The sequence below is a fragment of the Chironomus tepperi genome, unplaced genomic scaffold (assembly GCF_022539635.2).
Source record: "Chironomus tepperi strain 1889 unplaced genomic scaffold, CSIRO-AGI_Ctep_v1 contig_393, whole genome shotgun sequence".
NCBI lineage: Eukaryota > Metazoa > Arthropoda > Insecta > Diptera > Chironomidae > Chironomus > Chironomus tepperi.
In genome coordinates, this window is record NW_027226515.1 from 97,596 (window position 1) to 124,067 (window position 26,472).

A 26,472-nucleotide genomic window follows, 5' to 3' on the forward strand; every position below is an offset into this window, starting at 1 on the left:
AAAAAAAAAAATTAACAAAAGAATAGGTTTGTTTTTTAAAATTGTTAAACAAACATATTTTTAGAAATTTTCTTAAAATTCTAGTTCCTCCACTGAAACCGTCTATTTTAACAACTATTAACAACTATTTAACAACTAACATATAACAATTTCTTCGGTAAAATTCAACAAATTACGTATTTAATTGCTGGCAAACGGTGTTATTATTTTTGTTGAAATGTTTTGAAACTTAGTATTTTGATTTAAAAAGCATGGTGTGAAAATAACAAAAATAGTTAAAGAATTAGGTAATATGAGCAATTTTCACATTGATTTATTATCTTCATCATCCACAAATGCAATAATTTTAACAATATTGAAAGCAAAATAACATTAATAGCATATTTTTGTAATTCTGTTTGTCGTTTTTTGAGTAAGATGCGCGTTCACACAATTATTTTCAAATTAAGATAATTTTATTTTAAAATCAAATCGAATTTCAAAAGTTTAGCATCAAAAAATAAATCTTAAAACATTCCAGTTTCAATGCTGATATGAAAAATGAAACATTAAAAAATGAGAAAAAACGTTGAAGCATTAGGCAGAAAGCTATCGTTAGTAAAGTTGAATCAGTCAATATTAAACTTTTGATGTATACGGATTGGAATTTAAATAAAATCTTCTTGATTCACTGAGAAGACTTTCAATTTATTAAACATAAAAAATTACACATTTTCTTACCACCTATATTTGTTTTAAATTATTATCGAGAATAATTGCACAGAAAATACTGATGTAATATTAAAAAGAGTGAATTCATTTTAAGATGATGTCATAAAATTCAAAAAAGAAATTAAAATGTAAAAAAAGATTCTATAAAGAAGGAAAAGCAAACATATAACAAAATTTGTGGAATATTAAAAGCGGAACCAAAAACGAAGAAAAAAATACTTCTTTTCCTAAGCATTTAGAATATAAACTGGTTGAAATTTTCAACAAGTAGGTAAGTAAAAAATTATAAGTAATGTAATAAACAGTTAGTTGAATTGAGATGCCTGCAAAAGATCAAGTATGGAATGTAGTCGATTGCGGAAAGAAAAGAATAGATACTTTTAGTTACATAGAAGAACAGTGGTATAAGAAAAGAAGAAAATTGCATTAAAACATCTTGCTATAGTATAAACTTGAAATTAAATATTATTTTACCTTATTTTTTTCTTTATTAATTAGCAAACTAATATAAAAACTTAGCATCCGGTATTAGAATAAGATTTATTGAATGGTTTGATTTACGTATTACGTGATCCATTGAGCATAGCTACCACATATTTTCTAACAACATTTTATACTTCTCAAAAAAGTATATCCCATTCTCCGCATTTTTGAAATCAAGTAATATATGTATATAAATATATATATACATAAAAAAATAAGAATACAACAAACAGATGTGAATGCATACGCGTTCTGATGATGGAACCGGTTCTTATTGATGACATTCAAACGGCAATTAACATTTTTTTTTTTTTTCAAATCTAAATAAACATTCCAAAGGGGTCTTAAAACTTAAATATTATTATCTAGAAATTTATCTTTATCATGAAGTTTAAAAAATACCTAATTGCATGCGAACTTATAAGAAATTGAAATTAAAAATTAAAATAAAAAATATTCTCAAAGCTATTCGGAATTCGTCAAGGACGGTTATCGTTGTTATTTTACGTTTTTGTTGAACAATAATTATTCAGTAGAATTTTTATGCTAACCATTATTTGATGCACACATTTACAACAGCACGTCGGCTACGTCAAACACTCCAATAAATTTGAACGTGAAGGTCAATCTTGATTTTGATTTGTTATTCATTGTCCAAATGTGGAAGATAATTAAAAGCATACACTTCTTGTTTAACAAAATAAAATTAAGGAAGTTCATTTGTCCTTCAATGAGGTTAATAATTCATTTCTTTCAATGTATATGTTTCTGCAAGTTTACTGGCATGTTTACTTTCCGTTAATGACAACCTTCAATCCTCGTACGTCTTGCTTTTCAAGTTGATTATTTTTTTATATAAGAGAATATGGTGATTTTTTACGATATAATTCTCGGCCCTGTTCCTAACGAATATTTTAAAAGATGCTAAATTATTAGTATCATAATCGCATATCTAACATGTTATATCATTTACTTATTTATTCATTATTATACAAAAAAACACTCTTACACAAGATGTGTGAACTTTTTTTTTGCTACAGATTTGTGTAGTATTTTAGATGGTCTCACTCCAATTCTTACAGCTACTGTTTGTTCATCGTATTTGTTTTTATTAATAAATATTCAGCATTTTATATTTTTGATTTTTTTTTTTTTTAGAAAAAATGAAGGGATGGTTCGATGCTTTTCGAGATGATGGAGCACCAACGCTTTATTCTTTTTCAAATCGAACTCCGGTTATAGGCGATGTCAACATAATTGTGGTCTCGATTTTATTCGCGACATTTTACACTGCATTTTTAGTCATCTTCCCAGGTGTCAGAAAACAGAAATTCTCGACTTTTATTACAGTAACATTAAGCTTGTTTGTTGGCTTAGTCATTTTTGGTAAATACGCTTTAAAAAATTGTTTGTGATAAAAAACCACTTGTTGTAATGTGTTTTGTTGTTAATAAGGTCATGGATAATTTATCCTAGATTCTAATTTAATGTTTTGTCATGTGTATTACTATTTATGCAAGTATTTAATTCAGCAATGAAAGCAAGAAACCATGAAATAGATACATTTAAAAAAAAAAAGTTTAAAGTAAACATAAAGTTTCTCAAAACCCTCATAAGTTTCTCATCATTAAAATTCATCATTGAATTATTTTAGACTACATTATACAATTTTTAAACAGAACAAAAATATAGATTAAATTTACTCATTCATTTTTATTTTAATTTGAAATAGTTGGTCAATTGGGTTCATCATGGCATGTTGCACATCAGAACATTATTGCACCATACAAAGCGTTTTCAAAAGAAAAAATTCCAGCTCGTATTGGTGTTCATATTGGTTTGATGCATGTTAACATAACCTTGTCTGGTTTAGCTGATGGAAATTCATCGTCAACACCTGATATTGATTTTAACGAACGATTCAATTGGAATTTAGCAAATGATATGGAAAATTCTTATAAAAATGCTTTAAAGAGAGGACTTCCTTATCCAATATTGACTATTGCTGAATATTTTAGTCTCGGTCAAGAAGGATTTGCTTGGGGAGGACAGTATAGAGCTGCTGGATATTACGCAAGCATATGGCTATGGTAAAATGAAACAAAATAAAACGATTTACAGAATTTGCTAAATTTTTATGTGATGCTTTTTAGGGGAGCATTAGCATCATGGCTTCTTATGAATCTTCTTTTAACAGCTGTTCCACGATATGGAGCATATGGAATGTGTATGACAGGAACGCTTCTTTTTGGTGCCGTAATTGGATATTATTTTATGCTTCCAAAACCTCCATTAACAATTTACATTGAAGGAGTAAAAATTGAGTTTACTTTTGGTTGGTGCTTTTACTTAGTCTTGATTGCAGCAACATTATGCTTCTTCATTGGTTTAATTATATCAGCTATTGATCTAATATGGCCACACGAATATTCAACAATATTAGAAGTTTATTATGGTACACCATATGATCGACATGTAATACTTGAAGAATCTCACGATGTGCGTTATCGAAAAAGAAATAGCAAAGGTGGCTTAGATGAACCAATAAGTCTTGGATCAAGAATTCTCAGACGATTATCTTCAAAAACACGAGAACAAACATTGAGTGATATAAATAAATTAGGAATAGACAATCAAGCATTTCAGAAAGATCAAGTGCCTAAATCTCCATGGCGTTATCCTTTCAGAAGAACTCAAGTCCCACCAATGATTCGAACTATTTCACAAGATTCAACCTCATCAATTGCATCAGCCGCAGCACACATTCAAAATGCATCAACTGCCATGCCAGGCAGTAGTTCGCATTCATTAAGACGAGAAGCTTTATCACGAATGCTGCCTCCGTAAGTTTAATTTAGTTACTATAGTAATTAATAAAAATAATTTGATTTCTATATAGACGACCACCGATTGATAGAAATAGAGATAAAGATAAGGAAAAAGATAAGCTTCCGGCCATTGAACTGACAAATTGGTAAAAAAATGTAGATTTTAATTAATTTTGAACTTTTCTTTTAATCAATTTTTGAAGATCACACTTACGTGCTATTTTAGTAATTAAGAGAATCAAGTTAATAATCGTGTGATGATTATGTGATATTAACTACTAGAAAAAAGTATTCTTATGTACTTATTTGTAATAATTTACTCTGAAGTTTTGTTTTTTGACGAAAAGTTTTTAATGGTAGTTTAAAGTAGACAAGCATCAAAACGATTAAAATAATTCATTGCAAATAAATTATTTATTCACGTTTAGTATGAATTTTATATCTCATTTTGAATTAAATGTATTCCCACATGTATTTTGTCAATGTCTTCTTTTGTTTTATCAATAACATTTTTAATTTGTTTCATTTGAGATTTGGTTTCCGCCACGAATTTAGTTTTCTTTAATTTCTTTTTATCTTTAGTCTTTTGACTTCCAATTCTTCTTAAAAGTTGTGCTTGTACAGATTTTAATTCACTGAGCTTACATTCTAATCCTTGAATTTCGTTCAATACCTTTGCCATGCGTTTCTGTCGGTTCTGTTGAAATTCAATTTGAATTTTGCATTTTTCCTTTTCTTTCGATAAATTAAGGTCTTTAAGCATACTGAAGGTGCTTACATTTGAAACACATGGAGATTTTGGTAATCCACATGACGGTTGAGATATTGATATTTTATTTGATGTTAGCGATGAAATAGGAATCGCTCCCCATCCTAAATCTTTATTATTAAATTGCTCAAAAATTGTGAATTCAATCATTTCTTTCAGCTTCATAATTTCTTTCTCCAAATGATTATTTAGTTCCATCAAAATTGTTTGTGGATAATTTTTTGAAATTTTTGTTTGTATTTCTCGATTCAATTTGTCAATCAAATAATTTTGAAGTTCAATTTCATATTTCATCTTATTGTACTTTTTACAGTAAGTCTTGCATTTACTATTATTTGACTCTGCGTCAGTACATTTTCCATCCATCTTACAATCGTCCATATTTTCACATTGATTCATTTGCAGCATTTTAAGCTTTTCTTCTCTCTTTTGTTGAATTTTCTTTTGTCGAATATCTTCTCTTTGTACAAGTTTATTTGTTACAATATTCAAACGTTCTTTTCTTTCGTCTGATATACAACATGGATTCGATGGACACTCTAGATCATTGTGGTCTTTATTAATTTTTTTGATGTGATGTCTTCTTGCTCTTGAAAATGTCATGATATTATTTATTGATTTCTTTACATCTGTTTTTTGCTGGACATTATTACAAGCATCTATTCGTTTTTGAAGCATATTTTTCATCATTGATAATTGAGAAGGTTCTTTTGGAGGACAAAGGTTTTTATTTGAAATACTTATTTTATGATCAGCACAGTCTTGAGATTCGTTTTCACATCGTTTATTGCAATTCATTGTTGAGTTACATCCACAGAAATTTGACATTTGGGAGATATTATCAGTATGATTATCATCACAAGCACTAAATGTTACGCTTCGAACTGAAATTAATATAATTTTTATACTTTTATTCTTAAAAAAATTCGAGAAGAAGATGTTGATTCCTAATCTGTGTGAGACTTCAGAATATCTTCAGAATAATGAATGACTTATTATTAATTGATTTATTTACCTTTTAAGACACGCGATTGAGAATTGCAGGAAGTGTGAGGAAAAGTTTCACTCGATTTCTTACATCTTTTGCAAAAATCAAATGATGCACATGATGGATTTGTTGCAAAAATGACTTGATTACATTTGCTGCAATTCTCAAATGACTTGCACGGAGCTAAAGAACGATCAGAATATTTGCTGAATTGCGAGCATTTTGACCGTGATGAGCTAGGTTCCGATAATTTTTGTGGCTTGATATTTTCACCTGAACTACGTTTGGATTCAATGTTTCGAGCACATTTTTTATAATTTCCATATTTTTTACCGCAATTAATGCAAGTTTTTGATTTTTTTTCATGCAAATAATCCTTTGATAGATATTTTTCCAATTTGGTTTGACTGGAGATTTTCTTAGATGAATCTTGGTTCAGCAATACTTTTTCTCCAATAATTATTGTTTCATTAGATTCAATTTCATTTAAAAATGCATTTTTATTTTCGATATTTGATTCTATTATTAATTCTTCATCTTTATATTCCTTGTTATTATTTATAAAATCATTATTGCCTTCAACTTCATGAGTTTTACTATCAATACTCAGCATGTCTCTATCCATTTTAATTAACAAAAAATTTTGAAAAATTTGGTGTCGATAAAAAAATATGAATAACAAAAATCAATGTATGTTAAGATTTAAATATAATTTATTCAAAAAAAATATTAATATTTTTTAATGATGAAAGGTTTTTGCCAAGAATTTAATTTCATAGGCTTTTGTTCTTCGACTTTTGCCAGATTTTCCATATTGGCAAGTTTTAAATTTTCTATTTCCAACATGTTTTTTAATTGGAGTAATTTCTCATCAGACTCATTCAATGTCGATAATTTACTTATTTGTTCTTTGGTATCGAAAATCACCTGATTTTGATATTCTATTTCCTTTTTAATTTCTTCACATAATGTTTTCTTGGAACATTTTAAATTGTTAATTTGCTTTAGAGACTCATTGCTCTGGTCAGGTTTTATGAGTAATATTTCATGTGAAACAGATTTTGGTAGCGATAAACTACTCTTTCTAGATGATGAAAAAGCCTTTGTACATTTAGTGCAATTGTCATGTGATACGCAAGCGAGTTCAACTATTGATGGTGAAGGTGTCGACATACTTATTTTAGATAAATTGTAATTGCAACATTCACAAAATGCATAAGATTCACAAGTTGCCAAAATAGATGCGGAGATCGATGAATTCACATCAAGATAGTTTGAGGATGGTTGAGTTTCAGAAATTTCTGTTTTGCTATCTCCATCGATGCCTTTTGAGTGAGAATTTAAGTAGTGAACAGATGATTCACTAGTTCTGATATCATCTGCAATAATTTCTTCATGTTGAGATGTTTTACTATGAATATTTAATTTGTTAATTGCTGTTTTACATCTCATGCAATATTGCATTTGATTAGCATTATCAGTAGATAGATGCATATCATTTTTACTTGAATTATCAAAAGTATAGTTGTTGATAACTTTAGTGTCTGCCGAATTGCTACTAACGTTATACGTAGATTCAGATTTGTCGATGAAAACTTAATTATATGTTAAAAGAATATATCATTTTAGCTCAACGTGTATTATTTGTTACTTATTTATACTTACAATCATCACAATTATTTATGACACTATTTTTATGTATCTCCTCAACTACTTCATGCTGCATTTTTAAGAAAAAATTTCTCAAAGCTGTGCATTCTTTACAAACGTTCATTGACATGCACATTGGTAGATGTGTTGATGACTCTTTCGTTTGTGGACTTGATTTTAAAGTGAATAATTCAAAACCGTGTGCAGTTTGAGGTCGCGATGTTGGAAATGATTGATATTTTCTGCTAGGATTATCATACATTTTTGTTGGTTGTTGAAAACTTTTATGTCTTGAAAGTTTGATTTTATTAAGATGTACATTATCTAGCAATTGCGATGATTTATTTTCCATATTATTCATTGAAATAGAATTTTCTAGAAAATAACATTTATTATTATACCGAGCGGCAAAAATGAAGAAGGCGTTTAAGGCCTCGCCAAATCTCTTTTATTGACACCGTAAAATTTCGATGGCAAAGTCTTTTTCATTTGTGGCGCCCGGGTATTTAATCAAAATTCTTAAAGCAACTAAAGGTTTTTTAATGCTTACTTTGGCTGTTTCTTATGTTTGCAATTTTATCCTTTATCATGATTGTTTTTTCGTTGACTTTATTTAGCTTGTTATCTAAAATCCTTTGCTTTTCTGCTTCTAAAAATTCCAATAAGGACATCATTTTTGCCTTGTTTGTACTTTTTTGGAGATTTTGATTCACAACATTAATTTTTTTCTCAAGGTCAAATACATCTGATTCAAAACTTCTTCTTCGTTTGAAAAGAGCGTCTAATTCCGATTGCATTTCAGTTAATAATGAAAAGTGACTCATTTTCACAATAAATTTAGATTTTTAAGGAAATTATTAAAATGCTTTTATCAAAAGATCACTTTGATCAAAACAATTTTAAGTAAAAATTATAATATGTGGATTTTTAAGCTTTTAACATACAATTGATGCATATTTTTAAGGCGTTTAAATTTCAAAAATTCGTGTATTACTATACTTTAACAATCGTAATTTGTTTAAACTTTTATTTATTTCTTTTATCAATCATAATTTACCACATTGGATGAAATTTGTAACGAACTAAATACGCATCACATTTTTTTTATATTCACACCGTTTTCACGTGTGAATGTATTGTATTTGTTCAGATTGGAAAACCAGTTTTTTGGATTTTCCAGCAAAACTAAGCATAATGACAAGTTGTGTTCTATTACAATAAGTTTGTGCCTGAAATTTCACATTTTAATCAAAAAACAGATTTGAAATTGGTTGAGGCATTGCTGAGAAAATCGTAAAAATATGCATTCTGTAAGCAAGCAAACAAGCAAGTTAACCTACCCGCTGGAGCCTGATCCCTCAAACATTTGCCAAGCGAAGCTTGACCTACCCGCTGGAGCCTAATCCATCAAACATTTGCCAAGCGAAGCTTGGCCTACCCGCTGGAGCCTGATCCCTCAAACATTTGCCAAGCGAGGCCTACCCGCTGGAGCCTGATTCTTCAAACATTTGCCAAGCGAAGCTTGACCTACCCGCTGGAGCCTGATTCCTCAAACATTTGCCAAGCGAAGCTTGGCCTACCCGCTGGAGCCTAATCCCTCAAACATTTGCCAAGCGAAGCTTGGCCTACCCGCTGGAGCCTGATCCCTCAAACATTTGCCAAGCGAAGCTTGGCCTACCCGCTGGAGCCTAATCCCTCAAACATTTGCCAAGCGAAGCTTGGCCTACCCGCTGGAGCCTAATCCATCAAACATTTGCCAAGCGAAGCTTGTCCTACCCGCTGGAGCCTGATTCCTCCAACATTAGCCAAGCGAAGCTTGGCCTACCCGCTGGAGCCTAATCCATCAAACATTTGCCAAGCGAAGCTTGGCCTCCCCGCTGGAGCCTGATCCCTCAAACATTTACCAAGCGAAGCTTGGCCTACCCGCTGGAGCCTAATCCATCAAACATTTGCCAAGCGAAGCTTGGCCTACCCGCTGGAGCCTAATCCATCAAACATTTGCCAAGCGAAGCTTGGCCTACCCGCGAGACTTTTTATGGAACGGTGTGAATATATCCGCATTGGGTTTCTACCCGATACACTAGTTTTTTATAATTTTTGATTACATTCCTATAAGATTTTTAGGGTTTTATTTTCGATTTTTATACTTTTCATCCTCATCGAACTCATGATAAACTACATGACTTTTTTGAAAATCAATTGCATTGCTATCAATATCAGATGCTTTAACTATATCATCCAGAGAAATTTTCTTAAATGGAAGTTTTGTTGAATTATTTTTTAATCCAAAAGAATGAACATTATATATTAAATAATCCAGCATATACATCTCTTTTGGAGAAATATAGTGAAGGTTTACAATGGTTTCAGAGCAACATTCGATTCCTCCATATTTTGACTCATAATACATCATATCGTCATACCAATATGTGCTATTTTCATTCTTAATCCCAAAGTGTTCCATAATTCCGACTGGAAAAAATCTTTTTTCTTTATTTTCATCTCTTTCATCAACAAAAATTGTTTGATTTTCGAGACATCTTCCTAATTCAAGATCTTCCGGACCATCGTCTTCAATTCTACAAACATTTTTATCATGCATGATTTTAGTGACGAATTTTTCGAGAGCTTTTCGAGATAAAATATATCCTCCTCCAGCCATATATGAGTTGGAATATTTTGATGCATATCGATGCCCAAAGTATAATGATGTTTTCGAATAATACTGTGATAACATATAACGAACATTTTCCAATATAAAATATCTAGTAAGACAAGAACATATAAATTTTATTTCATTTAAATGTCAAACTCATGATACATACGAATCATCATCTGCTTTTAAAAACCAATCGGCATCATTATAATGATTATTGTAAATATATTGAAGGGCCAATTTAGTCTTATCCCAAAGAAGTGATCGATCTTCATTTTTCAATGGCAATGCGATTGAATTTATTTCAGGATCAGCATTTGTACTCATAAACAAAAGTTTATTACATCTTCTACCCCATGTATTTTTAACATGAATAGCCTTAGTTTTATGATTTTCTGGCATGGTCAAAACCCAGCATAAAATTCGAATATTATTGTGCAAATCATTAGCAAGTGATTGATCATAAAGTTCATGTGCAATACTTTTTACTTCACTAAATTTAAAGTTATTTGAATTTATGATACTTGAAATTTTTTTTGGATATAAAAATATTGTTGATAAACTAGTTCCAAGTAAAATACCAAAAATCAAAACAAAAACTTGCCGTAATGATATATTGTCAAAACTTTTTTTCATGATTCACTTCTGTTTATTTTTTGTCAGTTTAAGGCACCAAACGGGACAAAAGATAGAATGTTACTGGAGATATTTTTATAAATAAACTGATTTTGGCAAATCAGTATTTTTTTTAAAGATTAACACAAATGAAAGCGTTTTGAAATTGAGAATCTAAATCGTATCAAGATTTTTTTAAACAGGAAAAAAAAACTTGATTTTTGATGATATAAAAAAGCAGTATTCTTTTTTGGTCTGACAAATAAATTTAAGTTTAAGTTTAAAATTAAAAAATGCTTTTCAAAAAAAAAAAAAAAAAAAACTCCTATCCAGCAGAGACGTCCCTTATTTAATAAAGATATTAAAATCATTTCTGTTAATATGATGGAAAATCGACTCTCCGTTCTATAAATTAAAATCAAGACGTATAAAATTAACATTTGAAAATTCAAAGAGATGGGCATTTCAATTTTAAGTAACATCGATAAGATTTATTTGTGAAAATTTCTGTCAATTTATAAAATTTATTTAAATTCACTATTAAAAATATAGGCACAAATAATTTTATTTGCTATCAAAGTCGTCGATGGCCTAAATTGGAGATCTTTTTGTGTTAAGAAATTTTTAAAATTTTTCTTTTATTATTTCCTCTAAATTTTTTTTGTGAGGTAGAGGTTCGGGTAGTCGGTGTCTTCCAAATGCATGTACTTTGTATATAAAATATTCAAAGTAATACAAATGTGTATTAAATACATTTTGAATAGCAATTAGTCTATCACTGCAACAGCTATTTGGTCCCTGTTTCAATTTATGCCAGAACCATTTATCGTATTCATCAACTTTTTCTGGAAACAGAGCACTTTCGGGATTTTCACGGAAAAACATCCCCTTTCCTTCATCATCGAGAGCATCAATTTGAAGAACATTTAAGCGCTGTAAGCATTTTGATATGTGATGATCATCACTTGTGGCATTCGGATCACAAATTTGTGGATTCGAAAATCCTTTTTCAATTAGACGTGTAAAAGCTCGTTTTGAAATCGCATAAGCTCCAACCATGTAATCCTTTCATGTTTAATGAAAAAATTATAAATTATTGACATTTAAAAAATTTATATTCTTTTACCTCTTCTAAATATCTTTGACCTATTATTAAAGGCCAATCCGGTTCGTATTGATAGAGAAGCCATCTGAGATTCTCCATTACCATGTATGTATTGTCGTTTGTTTTTAATATCCAATCAAAATCATTAAGATGATGTTTGTATACGTACGTTAATGCTTCTTTAAGTCTAGCCCAGTTACTACTTTTGTCTTTTAAAACGATGATATTGTCCTTGAATTTTTCATCTATTAAAAAATAAATTTAATATTTCTTTTGTGGTCAGCAATAAGTAAAAAGCTACCTGGATCATCAGCAAAAAATATAAATTTATGGCAACGTTTGGTCCATGTTTTGAGAAAAATTTCACCACGATCATTTAAAGTGCCTTGATTTACTGGAGTCATAATGCATAAAACTCTGACTTCACGATAAAGAAACTCTGCTAAATTAGCATCTTGAGGTACTTCAAATGAAAAATTGTTTTTCCTTTAAAATTGAAATTACGTTTGAAGAATAAAAATAAGTTTCGAATTAATTTATAAATGGGCCCCTGATTATCTCTCATTTAAACTTTAAAAATTTTAATTAATAACAATTAATAATTTAAAATATTAGCTTACTGTGCGAAATCACTTATTGTAAAATCGATATTTTTAGTAAATTGTGCATCTTCAATAACACCACTTAAAAAAAAAAAAGATTAGATAAGCGCTGCACAATTTTAATTTAAAAATTTCATACCTATATGCCATAAGAAAAGAAAATATAAAACCTAATACTAAACCACAAAGTAACGCATTTGCCACTCGATTTTGTTGAAACTTTTTACTTCTATCTGTTAAATTGTGATAATTTAATATTTTTGATTGCCACGTATATCACAAACATTATTTACCAGTCTTTTTACTGTCACTATTTAACAAAAGTTGTGTTGAAGATGCTTCATCCATGTTTTTAAAAATGTATTTGCACAAGTAGCCAATAAATTTAAAATTTTAGTATGTCCAAAATCAAAAACATCTGAACACGTCAAATATTTATCTCACACTAAGTATTTTCTCTTTTAAATTAATGAGAATGGTTTTTATTTAAAAGATACTCGAATTTTGAGCAATGTGAGAGAAAAAAAAAATTGAGAGAGTAAGTGAAAATTTTTGAGTGACAATAATGAGTGATGAAAATGATAATTTGAATGACTATGTGTTAAGATAACAAGTAATTGTTCATTTGGATCTGACAGCAATAAAATAAAATTCAATATCACTGACAAAGAGCTGACAGCGATAGAGCCATCATCAGACGCCAACTAAGAGAGGTCTGAAGGAACACATATGATCATTGCAGTCATTAATGTAAGTCAGTAAAGATAATTTAATATTTTCAACGAATTTTACTTAATAATGTCTCTAATATTCAAATATTATAAGTAAATACCATAGGATATTTAGTGATAAAGACACCATATTCAAAAAAAAAAAATTTGAACTTATGAAATAATCCATACGTATATGTAAGCAAACAAAACAATGGTTAGACTGTAAATTAAATAAATGATTATTATCTTAATTATAGTTATTGTTTATATATATTTAAAAGTTTAAGTGTCCGAATGAATTTCTAATCAAACTCTATACTTAGTATAAATGTATGCTAAAATATAAAATAAGAGTTAGGTTTACTTTTCTACCGGTTTCTGTTTTGTATGAATATATTATATTTTATGAATTGATAACATTTATTCTATTGTTATAAGTTTTATTATTTCAAAGTATGTTTATATAGGATAAATATTCATATGTTTTGAAATATAGGTATTATTTTTTTGCTAAAACTTGGCAAAACGTGAGTGTCAATAATATAAACGTAGTACATTTTCTAGAACTGTATGTTTCATTACTTAATAGCTATTCTTCCAACGTTGTTTTACAACTGCAGCAGAAAATCTTCATATTGGTGTGAAATAAATATTACAAGCAAAATTTCAAGACTATTAAATATGTTTTATCACTAATATCAATACTTTTGCTATATTATCTACCTCTTCGATTAGATATGAAGTGAAGCAACTTTTTATAATATTAAAAAAATGCTTTTAGTCTAAGTTTATTTGAAATCCAGTATGATATGTACAAGTGCACAAAACTAATAATTTTTGACGATTTTTTTTTATTAACACAAAAAAATTAAAACAATGAAGGGTGTAAATTTTCAAGAAGTGCTATATTTCCTTTTTGGCTTTGCATGTGGTTTTATTTTATTAACTCTTTTTTCTCAAAGCTATCAAGCTTTAATAGCTAATCAAAGAATAAATTCAAGAAATCCAAAACATCAATCCTATAACATATCGAACAATGGTCAAAGATATGATCAAGAAATGTCCGATAGGCTTTTTAATGAAGTTAAAATATTATGTTGGATTTTCACACATCCTGATAATCATAAAAAGAAATTGCCACATATTAAAAAAACGTGGGGAAAGAAATGCAATAAATTACTTTTTATGAGTATAAAAAACGATCCAACTATTCCGGAGATTGTTGTGATTCCAGTAGAAAATGGTAGAGAACATTTGTGGAATAAAACTAAACTTACTATGGAATATGTTTATAAAAATCATTTAAATGATGCTGATTGGTTTATGCGTGCAGATGATGATAAGTAAGTTTATTCTAATATCATGTATTGCAGAAGCGATTAATACAAAGTAATTGTAAACTATGTTTTAATTTTTCTTATTATAGTTTTGTAGTGATGGAAAATCTCCGTTATATGCTCTATCAATATCATCACCAAACATCACTATATATAGGTTGCAGATTTGCAATTAAATATCCAAAAGTTGAAGACGGATATATGGCGGGAGGGGGACATATTTTTTCAAAGAAAGCTTTAATTAAATTTAATGAAATATCAATACATAATGAATCCTTATGCCCTCAAGCCGATTCATCATTAGATGATGTTTTTGTTGGTTTGTATTTAGAAATTAAGTTACTAAAATAAAATGTTAATGGAGAAAATGTTTATTTTTTTTCGTAGGTAAATGTTTAAAAAACCTTGCAATTTTTCTTGATGGACGAGATCAATTTGATCAAAAAAGATTTTTTCCATTATCACCAGAACAACATTTTAAACCAGCTTTAGATCCAAAATTTTGGTACTCACAATATTTGTGGCGTAACGTTTCTCAGGGTGATCTTCAGTGCTGTTCTGATACCTTTGTTAGTAAGCATTACACAAATCCAAAAGAAATGCATTCTCTTCAATATTTGATATATAACGTTCATCCATTTGGACTACAAAAAAATTTAACAGAAACTCTGCCAAGGAAGCTTTCAATAGAAGAAATTATTAAATTATCAGATGAGAAAAGCTATGCTCCAAACTATAAAGAACACAAAATTGTTCATGATATAGGTGATGATGAAAAGTACAGATAATAAATTAATTTATTTTACCTATATAAAAAAATTAATAATAATCGGACGATGTTTCAAAAGTAATTTATCCTCAATTTTGTATATTGAATTCGAGGTGTATCTCGAAATCTGTGCATAGCACACTTAATCTTCTTATATTTGGAATTTCGCGCCCTCACTTTTCTTGACGGATTTACAGTAAAGAAAAGGAACAGCAAAAATCATTTTTTTTATAATTATTGACGTAAGACTTTTATTTATTTATTTATTTATCCTTCCTCTTAAATTGAGCGACAGCGTTACATACAAGAACTCTTAAAGCGCTATGATTTTAAACTGAACAATAATTATTAAAGCATATACAGCACATAACCTAATTGCAGTTTTTGATGTGTAGTAAGCTTTGCTCTCGTTCCAATTATTCAGTCAGTTATAATGCATCCAGTTCCGTTCCATAAAAGCTTTCTGCGATGAATTTTACGGCTCTAGTTTCTATTACCATTCCAACTACATCAATCATGACCCGTTCCGACATTTTACATTGCCTAATTCTTAGTTCCCGTCATTAAACTGCTACACTTAAGAAGCCGAAGTATCTAAACTTCCGAAAAACCACTAGGTCGGGTTCAAACTCCAGGGTTCAAATTCAACACCAACTTTCGTGACTCGCACCTTGCTAAGTGAGCTATCAACGAGGCACTTTTGCTTCTTGAATGATATAGAATTTTTAGAGCTGGGTCACACTCCTATCCCTCTAATAAATCAATAATAATGCAACTCTAATAATTGAGACTTAATTCAATTAATAAAATATTACACTACAAATTATTTATTTTATATTGTATTTCTTTTCTAAACTTATTGCAGTTCCATAATAACGAATCAAAAAACATAAAGTAATTTTTTATTAGCATAATTATTTAGTTTTCATAATCCGAAATTGTTACCGTTTTTATCAGTGATTATTTACATGACACGGATATTCTTGTTGATGTCAAGTTGTACTTTCTGTAGTAATAGATTAGATAAAAAAGTAGCAAAAGTGTGTATTTTTTTTGAAAATAAAACGCATTCATCACTACAATAGAATGCTACTACAACAGCATACAAAGGATTTAATAAATAATATAATGTTAGTGTACGGTTCTATTAAAAAAATATCACCAAGGATCCTGATTCCATTACCAATTTTACCTTATTTTATTAATTAAAACAAAATGAGAAAATAGTCAATTGGAATGAAAGTTTAAACTGAACGAGCTGTAAATGTCTATGCTAGTATTTTTTGAAATCACACATTGTAGTATTATCATTTTGATTGTTATAGCTATATAAAACGTGTTGAATTTTACTCTTTATTACTTAAATGCCTGCACGACACTTACAGTTAAATATTTTCCTTTGAGTGGAAGTAACGAATTTTAACCCGGTTCAAAAATGTGCAATTTATTAAGTTCTAAAGAGCTATTAAGTTTTTTGATTGGATTTGCTATTTCCACATTACTTTTTATCAATATTAGCAATAATTTTTCTATTAAAGATATCCAATTGAACCCTGAAACAAAATATGAATATATTAAAATGGGAAATGGAGACAAAGAAATTTTTGAAAAATTCAATGAAAAATACGAATCTGTGTTAGCAGATAGGCTCTTTAATGATATCCGTGTACTATGTTGGGTATTCACACATCCTTCTAATCATAAAATTAAAGTTCCACATGTAAAGAAAACATGGGGTCATAGATGTAACAAATTACTATTTATGAGTATAGAAGAAGACCCAACCAATCCAGACATCATAGCTATACCAGTTCCTGAAGGAAGATCTCATTTATGGAATAAAACAAGACTTGTTATGAAATATGTTTATGATAATCATTTTAATGACGCCGATTGGTTTATGCGTGCTGATGATGATAAGTATGAAGTACAAAACATTAAAACATTCTAAATATGCAATTTCTTTTCTTTTTTGAGCATTTTGGAAACTTGTTTAAAAAAAAGGTAGCCTAATAATGCACAGTGTTCGCCAGCTGACGACAAAAACATTTTATCTAGACATCGTAGAGAGGTCTAATTAGTTTTAATATCTCAGTTCCATTAATACTTGAGGATTTAGTTGAGAAGTGACTTGGACACTGTATATCGTTTCATCATACATTAATAATGTGGCTAACTTTAAAATCAAACAAGGTTAAAAATAATAGATTACCAATTACTGATCGATAGAACAAAAATGCGCATTTTAAGAATAAGTTTTATAGTAATTCATTTAAATTTTTAGTTTTATTGTAATGGAAAATTTACGCTACACTCTTGCTCAATACCATCCACAAACATCACTTTATATTGGCCATCGATTTGCAGTTGATTATGAAAATGTTCGAGAAGGATATATGGCTGGAGGAGGACACATATTTTCGAAAAAAGCTCTTAAGAAATTTGTAACTCTAGTTTCACCAAATACAACCTTATGTGATAATAATGATGGTGAAGCTGATGATTTATTAGTTGGACAATGTCTGAAGAAATATGCAATTTTTATTGATGCCCGAGATTCAAAAAACCAAAAGCAAATTTTTCCAGTTGGAGTTGAAGAACATTTGCAACACAGAGCAGCTGATTTTAGCTATTGGTATTGGACAAATTTGTGGAGAAATGTCTCACAAGGTGGCTTAGAATGCTGTTCTGATGTATATATTGGAGCACATTATGTAAGTCCGAAAGAAATGTATTTATTAAAATATTTGGTGTATAACGTACATCCATTTGGACTGAAAAAAAATATTACGGAATCTCTACCACAGAAGCTTTCGTTAAATGAAATTATTAAAGCATCAGACACAAAAAGTTTTTCACCAAATTTCCGATTACATGAAAATGTTCACTACGTAGATGAAGATGAAAAGTATGAATAAATACTACTTAAAGATAAATTTTGAATCATAAATGAATGTACATTTTATGCTGCATTTGAAGTTCCAAGATCAAATTCTGCATAGTGATTCTTTCTTCGGATTATATCACTAGTTAATGTGTGCTGCATTACACCAATCTTAATATCTAATTCCGAAATTTCTTCTTTCAACCTAATTACTGCCTTTTTAATATTAATTAGAGGACTTCCATCTGTCATTGAATTTCCACGTTGCTCCATTTGTATTTTGATATTTTCAAGCTCATTTGTTAATTTTGTAATTGTTTCATCCATTTCTGCTTTGATTTCTTCATTTTCTTTCATTTCTTTACTTATTTTGACTAATTCGATTGATAATTGCTTATATTCTTGTATCAAATCTTTTAGTTCCTTGTTAAGATGTTTTTCTCGGCTATCAATCTTATCCATTGTAAAAATTATTTCATTTTGCATCTTCTTTAGTTGAATTTGTGCCTCCTCAGATGCCTAAAGTTAAATTTAACATTTAATTGACAGTTATAAAATATTTATGACTACTTACGGTTTCAATATTATTTTTGAGAGTTCTAATCTGTTCAAGATGGGATCTCCAATCTCGACTGTCGCTTTTAACGACAATCTTTAATTGAGGTAACACTCTTTCCATTTCTAACCTGTAGATAAATAAGATTTTTAATGACGTTATAGCTTAATTATAATTTTTCGAGTGATAACTCACCTAAAATTCTCATTATCTGCCATTGTATTAACTTTATAATCTTTATTATTGTACTTGCTTCTTTTTTTTTCATTCAAATTAAGATCATAGATTGAGTTTCTTTCACGTTCATCATCACTTTCACTTTCTAATATAATTTGTTCATCCAATTTTTCTAAAATTATTTCAGAATCATTTTCAATAATATCAAGTGAAGAATTTTCTTCTGCTTTTATTTGAGGTTTGTTGACCTGTAATGTTGAAAGTTTCAAAACTTTTGTAGCAAGAGAGTCAAGAACATAAACGCAAATTGGACCAGCACCGGATATAAGCTTATTTGATTGAAAATCTGTGGCGACATCCATATCATTTAAAGATTTAATGATTTTTGAAATTACAACATTAGGATCATCAAATTCTTGTGGTTGTTCAAAAGATTTCCCAGTTTCACGAACAAGCCATGCACAAATTGATACAAAAAGAAAGAATTGCTCGCCCGAATTTCGTACTTTGTTGAAATAATATTTATTAAGTGGCTTCATTTTCATTTCTTTTAGAAGTAAGTTTTCGTAATTGAGAATTTTTAATTTCTCTATCAGATCATCATTTTGATATGACGAAATTAATGATAAGTTGTTTGAATCCCTCTCAATAGCTGTTAACAATTCCGGTCGAAACATTATTCTTGTAGATTTTAGATAAACTATTATTTTTAAATTAAAAATGTTTTTTGATCCTTATTATGTATTTTAAATGTTTGGTTGTTTTGTTACCATAGAAAAAGTTTCGAAGGAATACAAAATGATGATTCATAGAAACCATTCAGGTATGAAGTCTAATTTCTTTGGGATTGTTCATAATTGACGTTAAAGACAGTGAGGATATAATATTGATAATCTTTTTTTTTTTTCTATAAGCTTTGGAAATTGAGCAATATTAAATGTCTCCTTCGTTCGCTTAGATTGTCGAGCAGAAACTAGATTAAAACAAATAACAAACTACCATTAATCAATTACAGAAGTAAAAATGAAAGTTTATTCAGCTTTATCTGTTTTTAAACGGCAGTATGTAAAATGATAGCCATATGTATAAAAGTTGCCGGAAATGTAATATAAAAAATGAAATGAATGAGTTTTCAAAACTTAAAAATTCAAATTTGGAATACGACATACGACTAAAGTGAACTTAAAAACCAAACAAATGTAAATTATTATTAAATTAATTCTCATTGATTGTTAGATACAATATCAATCATGAATTATTGATTGATGTCAATTAATTGCTATTTGTCACATTTTACTATTATATGATGATTAAACGAGGTAAACTTTATTATCGTGATGCATTATTTAACCACGTTTCGTGTCAATGAAAATTTTTGTTTTGAGACTGTAACAAATTTTGTTTTGTTTTGGCATGAATAATATGTATGAGAACATTGAGCCAAATTATTTTTTTTACATTTTCAAGAAAACTTAAGAGTTTAAACTTTAACGTATAACAAGAGTGAGATGAAATAAGGAATTTAACAAATAAAAAAATAATTGAAATGCATCTCGTGTATATAATCATATATTGCTTCATATAAAAATATAATTTCCTATGTACATGATAATGTCTGACTTAGAAAATTTTAATTATGAATTTTACCTTAAAATATAGCACACAAACGCTATATATCCTGAATCCGGTCTGCTTTTAGTTACCTAGCAACAAAAATAACAAAACACATATACAAACGATTGAGAAAGTCGCTTAGTTAATACGTAGAAATGATAATAAACGGGAGCATAAAGGAAGTTTCTGTGTTACAAATGTAAATGCAACTTTGGATTAATAAAAAAAAAGTTTTGGGAAAACTGGAGCAGTGTTTAAAAACTCAAGAAAGAGAAAAGAAAAGATCAAAAAAAAAAACTATTGTAAATTGTTTTGTGAAGCTAGGTCAATTGAAAAAAGTGCAAGGGGACTTAAAAACAATAGTGAAAGTTCTTAAATGTTCAATAAAAAAAACCAATAAAATTTTAAATAATATAATTAAATGCTTAAAATTAGCCATGTTTTAAAGTAAAATTTTCTGGCACTCTGGATTGTGGTTGAATAATACTTTATATAGTAAAACCTTTCTATGTAAGTCATTATAGGATCAATACAATGAAAAATTAATTGCAATAACTGTCGATTCAGTTGGTTAAATATTTCTTACATAAAGTGATAAATGCGCATTTGAGAGAAAATTTTTATGACATGTGATACAATGATGAGAACAAAAATTATTTTCAAATGCTTGAATTTTCAAAGCTTATTATAAAGTTGCATATGATTTTTTAAAATCGAGGATTTAAAGTGACATTTTTAAAAATTTACCAGAATTAGGCATTTAAAACCAAATAGTACACAACACTACTATATTGATCATGAAACCAAATAGTAAATTTTATTCAAAAAAACTTGAGTCATACAAATTAATCAAAATATTAAAATAACACCTTAAAAATATAAAAGAATAGGAATCAATATATTTCTTAGTAAAGTGACTGGTGTAGCCTGTTCCCATTTTAATATTTTTTTTTTCCTTTTCCTTCAATTATTGTAAATTTGCTACGCATTTTCTTTGGTAGTTTTTAATCAAAATGAAATTCTAATAATTTCTATTAGTATTACATCGTCGAAAATGAATCGTGTACACACGCGACAGTGGTGATAAATAAAAAACCTTGAACTCGATGAAATCTGAAAACTATTGTCTGATGGTCAATCCTTTTTGTAGTTTTAATTGCGCATACATTCTAACTAAGCCTAATAAAGAAATAACAAAAACTATGTAATGTTTGTGCATACTATGTTCAGAGTTACGAATATTAGAGACATAATCAATATATAATTAACTATTATTAGAAAATTTACGAAGACATACCAAGGGCTATAAATAATATATTAAGCTAATTTTTTTTCCTTTCATTTATAAAAAAGAATTGATTTTAACAGGTTTCATACCAATTTTTTTTTTTTAAATTTCATGGTCAAGAGGGAAATATTCAAGAAATTGTAGATTTTCATGAAAAAATGAGGTGTCCATTTAACTATTTTTGGTGTAAAATTTATGCATCAACAGTTATTGCTAACATTTACAAAAATTTATTGCATACAGGATAAACATTAACAAAGTTTTATTAAATTTATTGTGTCCGCATATCAGTCTACAAAATAAGTTAAAGGAAAAGAAAAAATGAATCGTTATTTGATATTATCGCAACTTGGTGATGGAACTTATGGAACCGTTGTACTTGGACAGAGAAAAGACAACAATGAAAAGGTTGCCATTAAAAGAATGAAAAGGAAATATTATTCGTGGGAAGAGGCAATGGCATTAAGAGAAGTGAAGGTGAGTAAAAACCGCTTTGAATATTTTAGAACATAATATGTATGTAGCCGTATGTAGGAACAGACATCAAAACCTTTTGAGCACCTTTATAATTCGTATGATTCTTTGCGTGTTATTAAAGAGCCATAAACAATTATTGAAGGAATTCGTACATATAAACTTGACATTGCTTTTATGGATTTTTATCTGATTTAATTTTTGTATGCTTATAATTAAAAATATAACTAATCCTTTTTTTCCTTTCAGTCGCTTAAAAAATTGTCTCATGCGAATGTGGTGAAATTAAAGGAAGTCATTAGAGAAAATGATATTCTCTACTTTGTGTTTGAGTATATGCAAGAGAATTTGTATCAACTAATAAAGGATAGAGAAACACATTTTCCAGAAAATACAATTAAGATTATTTTATTACAAATATTTGCGGGGCTTGCTTTTATGCATCGACATGGTTTCTTTCATAGAGATTTGAAACCTGAAAATCTACTATGTAATGGTCCAGAACTAGTAAAAATTGCTGGTAAAATGAATAATAAGATTTTAATAGTACCTATATGATAAAAAACTATATATTATTTTAAGATTTTGGTTTAGCAAGAGAAATTAGATCTAGGCCACCGTATACTGACTATGTATCTACACGATGGTACAGAGCGCCTGAAGTACTACTTCATTCCACAAGATATTCAAGTGCAATTGATTTGTGGGCAGTAGGATGCATTGCATCCGAGCTATATACATTTCGTCCACTCTTCCCAGGATCAAGCGAAGTTGATCAATTATTTAAAATTTGTTCAATTATGGGAACTCCGGATAAGGTATGTAAAAGAGAATTGAGGTTAATATAAGTGTTTACATTTTGTTTATGTTTTCACTTTTTCCATTTTATTTGAAATCTATAAAATTGATTAACGATAGACTATACGTAATTAATTATTCAAGAACAAACAAACATACTTATATGATTCTTTACTTTTAATTTTTTTAGAATGAATGGCCAGAAGGACATCGACTAGCATCAGCAATACAATTTCGTTTTCCGGAGTGTCCGAAAATTCCATTAACAAGCGTAATCACAAGAGCAAGTCAACAAGGTATACATCTTGTTGAAGATTTGCTTTGTTGGGATCCAGATAAACGTCCAAATGCACAACAATCGCAACGATATCCTTATTTCATGAATGTCAAAAATTCTACTTCAGCATCTATAAGACCTCAAGCACTACAACAAAGTGCATTGCAAAATGGTCGATTATCAATAATGGATGTTGAAGCTTTGGATAATACAGCATTGATAAATAGGTTCAATGTAAATTCAAAATTTTCTACCAATAACGATATGAATGAGTTAAATTCAATTTTGAATGGAACAAAAATATCTCATAACAATGAAAAAGGTTTTATTACAGATTCTAACTCAAATGACACAAAAAATTCAGGAAAAGGTTTCACAAAGTTTCAATCGAATTTTAGCATACTTAATGATATGTTTAACAATATGAAATCTGATACAAATAATAATGATAAGAGTTTAATACATAAAAATCAAAAACACATAGAGGATAATATATCCAAAAAAGTTGAAGATTCTGATCGGTTAAGTGAAAAGGAGAAAATTAATGATGTATTTTTGAATTTATTGAAAGATCCGAAGGATCCTGTAGAATATAACTCAACTTATAATAGTTCTACAAGTTTTTTTCTTCATGAACCAAAACCATCACAGCAAATAAACGTACGACAGAAAAATGATTCAGGAATTAGTTTCAAGATGCTATCAAAGGGTGCTCGAGATAATTCTTTTGATGAAGGTTTCTTCGATAGCCTTAATATTGGCGGAAGAAAAGGTAAAGCTAGTGTTAAGGATGGAGTCGTTAAAGATTGGGATGAAGGAATGGAAGATGATGAGCTGGCTTCAATATTAGGGTAATTTTTTTACGAACTGTTTACAAGCAACGTTCAGAAAATGAACGTCGTTTGAAAACTGAAACCTGTTAAATTTAAATGTAAAAACTGATCAAAATTCCTAAATGACTTATTTTTACGAATTGTCGTTTTACAGAAGTAAAATCAAATCTGCTAAACGTCCAAATAACGATATCAATCTTGATGACATTTTTGATTCATTTTATTCGAAAGAAGTGACTAAATATCCTACCACAGTGCCAATTACGAAAGCAACGACTCGAAATAATGGTGACTTATATGATATAACTAATGATTCTAAACACTTAAGTGCAAGTGTTGCGTTGCAAAGAAGGAGACAGTCTACACAACAAATCTTCCTTTCTAATAATAAGTAAGTGTATTTTTGATTGAATTATTTTAATTCTAATATTAAAAATTTATCCATTCAGAAGCGTACTAAATGGAAATTCACAGGCCATAGAATATAAACTCAATAACATTCCTGTAAAGTTATTCTCATGGGAAAAGGAGCCACAAAAGCTTCAAGAAGAAAAACCATTCAAAATTGTACAGCAAAGTAAGTAATTCAATTTTTGAACTGGAATGAGGAACGCTCTTGTACAAATACGGAACAAATTTTGCAAAAATTTATGAAGAAATCAGACTGGATTTTGATTAAATGAAAATTAAGTACCTAACATTTAAAAAATAATTAAAAATTCTTTTTTAGATGGTGGTTTAAGTGATGCTACAAAATTGGGGAATTTCAGAACAGACTGGTCAGCGAAGTATCTCTACAAATAAATACCTATTAAATAATTTTTTAAAATTCATTTTCTAAACTGTGATAAGCAATCATTAATAATAATTCAAAATAAAGATTCTATTCTAACTAGATCTTTAATATTTACTAACGGATTGACATAAAAACTTATTCAAGAAAATAGTTTCAATTTATTAAATAACAAGGTTGTGGAAATTTGAGATGTTATGTATGATCTTAGATGCTTTATTAAATTTGATATGTTGAATGATTTTTGCTATATGCATAAAAATTACAATGTTTTCGTTTTTGAATGCATTATTTAAATCTTTTTTAGTATAAAAGACATCAGAAAAATGTTAGAATTAAGTCATTTCTCATTTGAATCTCACGACGTAAACATTCAAAAAAGGAAAATATTAAAATGAGTTTTAATTTAGTCGTTTTGTTTGCTTTAGCGGCAGTCATTTCTTGTGCCACATTTGATTCTCTTGAAAAAGAAGAAGGATTTGATAATCATGGAATTTTACAACAAAATGATCATAGACGTTTCCATGAACAATCAAGATTAGAAGATAACCGTCGTTTTCATCATGAAGACCGATTTCATGAAAATCGTCGCAATCAAGATCGATTTGATGAAAACCGTCGTAATCAAGAACGATTTGATGAAAATCGTCGTAATCAAGACAGATTTGATGATAATAGCTATCCTCATGAACTATCTATCAGCAACCGAGGATTTTTCGACAATCGTGCTAATCCACAAAATCCAACGTTTCTTCATTTACAACCAGCAGTATTTAATGTTCAATCATCCTCACGTCACTTTAATGTTAAAGATAATTCAAATTACGATATTGCTTATAGCGTAAGCGATATGACAACGGGAGACATTAAGACCCACCAAGAAACTCGCAGAGGAGATGAAGTGAATGGCCAATATACGATTTTAGATTCAGATGGTTTCCAACGTAAAGTAAATTATCGTGCAAATGATCGTGATGGATTTGATGCTGAAGTAAAACGTGAACCTGTTGTTGGATTAGGATTTTCTAGCAATTATCAAGGACATCACAATCAACATAACTTCAATAACAACCAGCAATTCCAAAATCAACATATGGGAAATGAATTCAATCAAAATCAAAAATTTAATAGCCAACATTTTCAGAATGATCAATTGAATCACAATCATCAAGCTCAGCTTTTTACTCACCCAAAATCAGTCGCTACAACATCAGTCTCAAAAACCGAAGATGGTCAGCTCAATCAATACATAACAACAACCACGACAAACTAATTGTTTCCACCTATTTATGCTGTCTAATGAACAACGATAACTTGCTATGTAGAAAATAATACATTATTGAATTTTTATCGAATAAAAACTTTTTATATTGAGCAATTTACATTGAGAAGTGATTAGATTACTAATCTTTTTTGTGGTAACATTTTGTGGTGAATTTTATTGAGTGGTGGAATTGATATTTTTTTAAAAGAGCCTTCATAAAAATTATTAAATCTTTTTTAAACATTCACACACCAACAACCAATCAAACAATAAACTAAATCAAGAAAA

The 26,472-nt window shown here is 29.0% G+C and overlaps 8 protein-coding genes across 13 annotated transcripts in view; 5 read left to right on the top strand and 3 right to left on the bottom strand.

Moving 5' to 3' along the window:
• The window catches only part of RtGEF (Rho-type guanine nucleotide exchange factor), a 37,618-nt gene extending 17,224 nt beyond the window's left edge, over positions 1–20,394 (top strand). The window contains exon 10 of the transcript XR_011544980.1: positions 19,124–20,394. The gene's annotated coding sequence lies outside the window, so the exon portion shown is untranslated. The remainder of the gene's footprint in view (positions 1–19,123) is intronic.
• LOC139096496 (dual oxidase maturation factor 1-like) lies at positions 564–4,417 on the top strand. The gene is made up of 5 exons (XM_070648218.1): positions 564–982; positions 2,353–2,580; positions 2,927–3,284; positions 3,348–4,037; positions 4,094–4,417. Exons 2-5 carry the CDS (start codon positions 2,358–2,360, stop codon positions 4,170–4,172), a joined length of 1,350 nt encoding a protein of 449 aa, XP_070504319.1. The 5' UTR covers positions 564–982; positions 2,353–2,357; the 3' UTR covers positions 4,173–4,417.
• On the bottom strand, positions 4,393–10,805 carry LOC139096494 (putative leucine-rich repeat-containing protein DDB_G0290503). Of its 3 annotated transcripts, XM_070648214.1 has the most exons (5): positions 10,667–10,689; positions 7,980–8,210; positions 7,445–7,804; positions 5,807–7,374; positions 4,393–5,675 (listed from the first exon to the last, which is right to left on the bottom strand). In XM_070648214.1, exons 4-5 carry the CDS (start codon positions 6,402–6,404, stop codon positions 4,459–4,461), a joined length of 1,815 nt encoding a protein of 604 aa, XP_070504315.1. In that variant the 5' UTR covers positions 6,405–7,374; positions 7,445–7,804; positions 7,980–8,210; positions 10,667–10,689; the 3' UTR covers positions 4,393–4,458. The 3 variants fall into 3 exon arrangements, 2 of the variants coding, with proteins under 2 accessions (XP_070504315.1, XP_070504316.1); XR_011544982.1 differs by lacking the exon at positions 4,393–5,675 and having other exon boundaries at positions 6,475–7,374; positions 7,980–10,194; positions 10,255–10,805; XM_070648215.1 differs by lacking the exons at positions 4,393–5,675; positions 10,667–10,689 and having other exon boundaries at positions 6,475–7,374; positions 7,980–9,547.
• Positions 11,016–25,024, top strand: LOC139096492 (serine/threonine-protein kinase dyf-5). 2 transcript variants are annotated; one of them, XM_070648212.1, is made up of 8 exons: positions 11,016–13,157; positions 22,037–22,222; positions 22,469–22,739; positions 22,802–23,037; positions 23,208–24,145; positions 24,282–24,518; positions 24,577–24,704; positions 24,858–25,024. In XM_070648212.1, exons 2-8 carry the CDS (start codon positions 22,067–22,069, stop codon positions 24,929–24,931), a joined length of 2,040 nt encoding a protein of 679 aa, XP_070504313.1. In that variant the 5' UTR covers positions 11,016–13,157; positions 22,037–22,066; the 3' UTR covers positions 24,932–25,024. The 2 variants fall into 2 exon arrangements, with proteins under 2 accessions (XP_070504313.1, XP_070504312.1); XM_070648211.1 differs by lacking the exon at positions 11,016–13,157 and adding an exon at positions 20,543–20,967.
• Positions 11,164–12,861, bottom strand: LOC139096504 (glycoprotein-N-acetylgalactosamine 3-beta-galactosyltransferase 1-like). The gene is made up of 6 exons (XM_070648230.1): positions 12,701–12,861; positions 12,547–12,640; positions 12,426–12,488; positions 12,107–12,291; positions 11,827–12,050; positions 11,164–11,765 (listed from the first exon to the last, which is right to left on the bottom strand). The coding sequence occupies exons 1-6, from the start codon at positions 12,753–12,755 to the stop codon at positions 11,325–11,327; spliced, it is 1,062 nt and encodes a 353-aa protein (XP_070504331.1). The 5' UTR covers positions 12,756–12,861; the 3' UTR covers positions 11,164–11,324.
• LOC139096503 (glycoprotein-N-acetylgalactosamine 3-beta-galactosyltransferase 1-like) lies at positions 13,579–15,286 on the top strand. The gene is made up of 3 exons (XM_070648228.1): positions 13,579–14,463; positions 14,547–14,776; positions 14,845–15,286. The coding sequence occupies exons 1-3, from the start codon at positions 13,997–13,999 to the stop codon at positions 15,243–15,245; spliced, it is 1,098 nt and encodes a 365-aa protein (XP_070504329.1). The 5' UTR covers positions 13,579–13,996; the 3' UTR covers positions 15,246–15,286.
• LOC139096502 (glycoprotein-N-acetylgalactosamine 3-beta-galactosyltransferase 1-like) lies at positions 15,425–18,484 on the top strand. Its single transcript, XM_070648227.1, has 2 exons — positions 15,425–17,146; positions 17,511–18,484. Exons 1-2 carry the CDS (start codon positions 16,662–16,664, stop codon positions 18,142–18,144), a joined length of 1,119 nt encoding a protein of 372 aa, XP_070504328.1. The 5' UTR covers positions 15,425–16,661; the 3' UTR covers positions 18,145–18,484.
• Positions 16,240–26,420, bottom strand: IFT57 (intraflagellar transport 57). 3 transcript variants are annotated; one of them, XM_070648223.1, is made up of 5 exons: positions 26,304–26,420; positions 26,110–26,237; positions 18,862–21,636; positions 18,685–18,796; positions 16,240–18,629 (listed from the first exon to the last, which is right to left on the bottom strand). In XM_070648223.1, exons 3-5 carry the CDS (start codon positions 19,518–19,520, stop codon positions 18,189–18,191), a joined length of 1,212 nt encoding a protein of 403 aa, XP_070504324.1. In that variant the 5' UTR covers positions 19,521–21,636; positions 26,110–26,237; positions 26,304–26,420; the 3' UTR covers positions 16,240–18,188. The 3 variants fall into 3 exon arrangements, with proteins under 3 accessions (XP_070504324.1, XP_070504323.1, XP_070504325.1); XM_070648222.1 differs by lacking the exon at positions 26,304–26,420 and having other exon boundaries at positions 26,110–26,297; XM_070648224.1 differs by lacking the exon at positions 26,304–26,420 and having other exon boundaries at positions 18,862–23,115; positions 23,177–26,297.
• Positions 26,421–26,472: the final 52 nt, after the last annotated feature.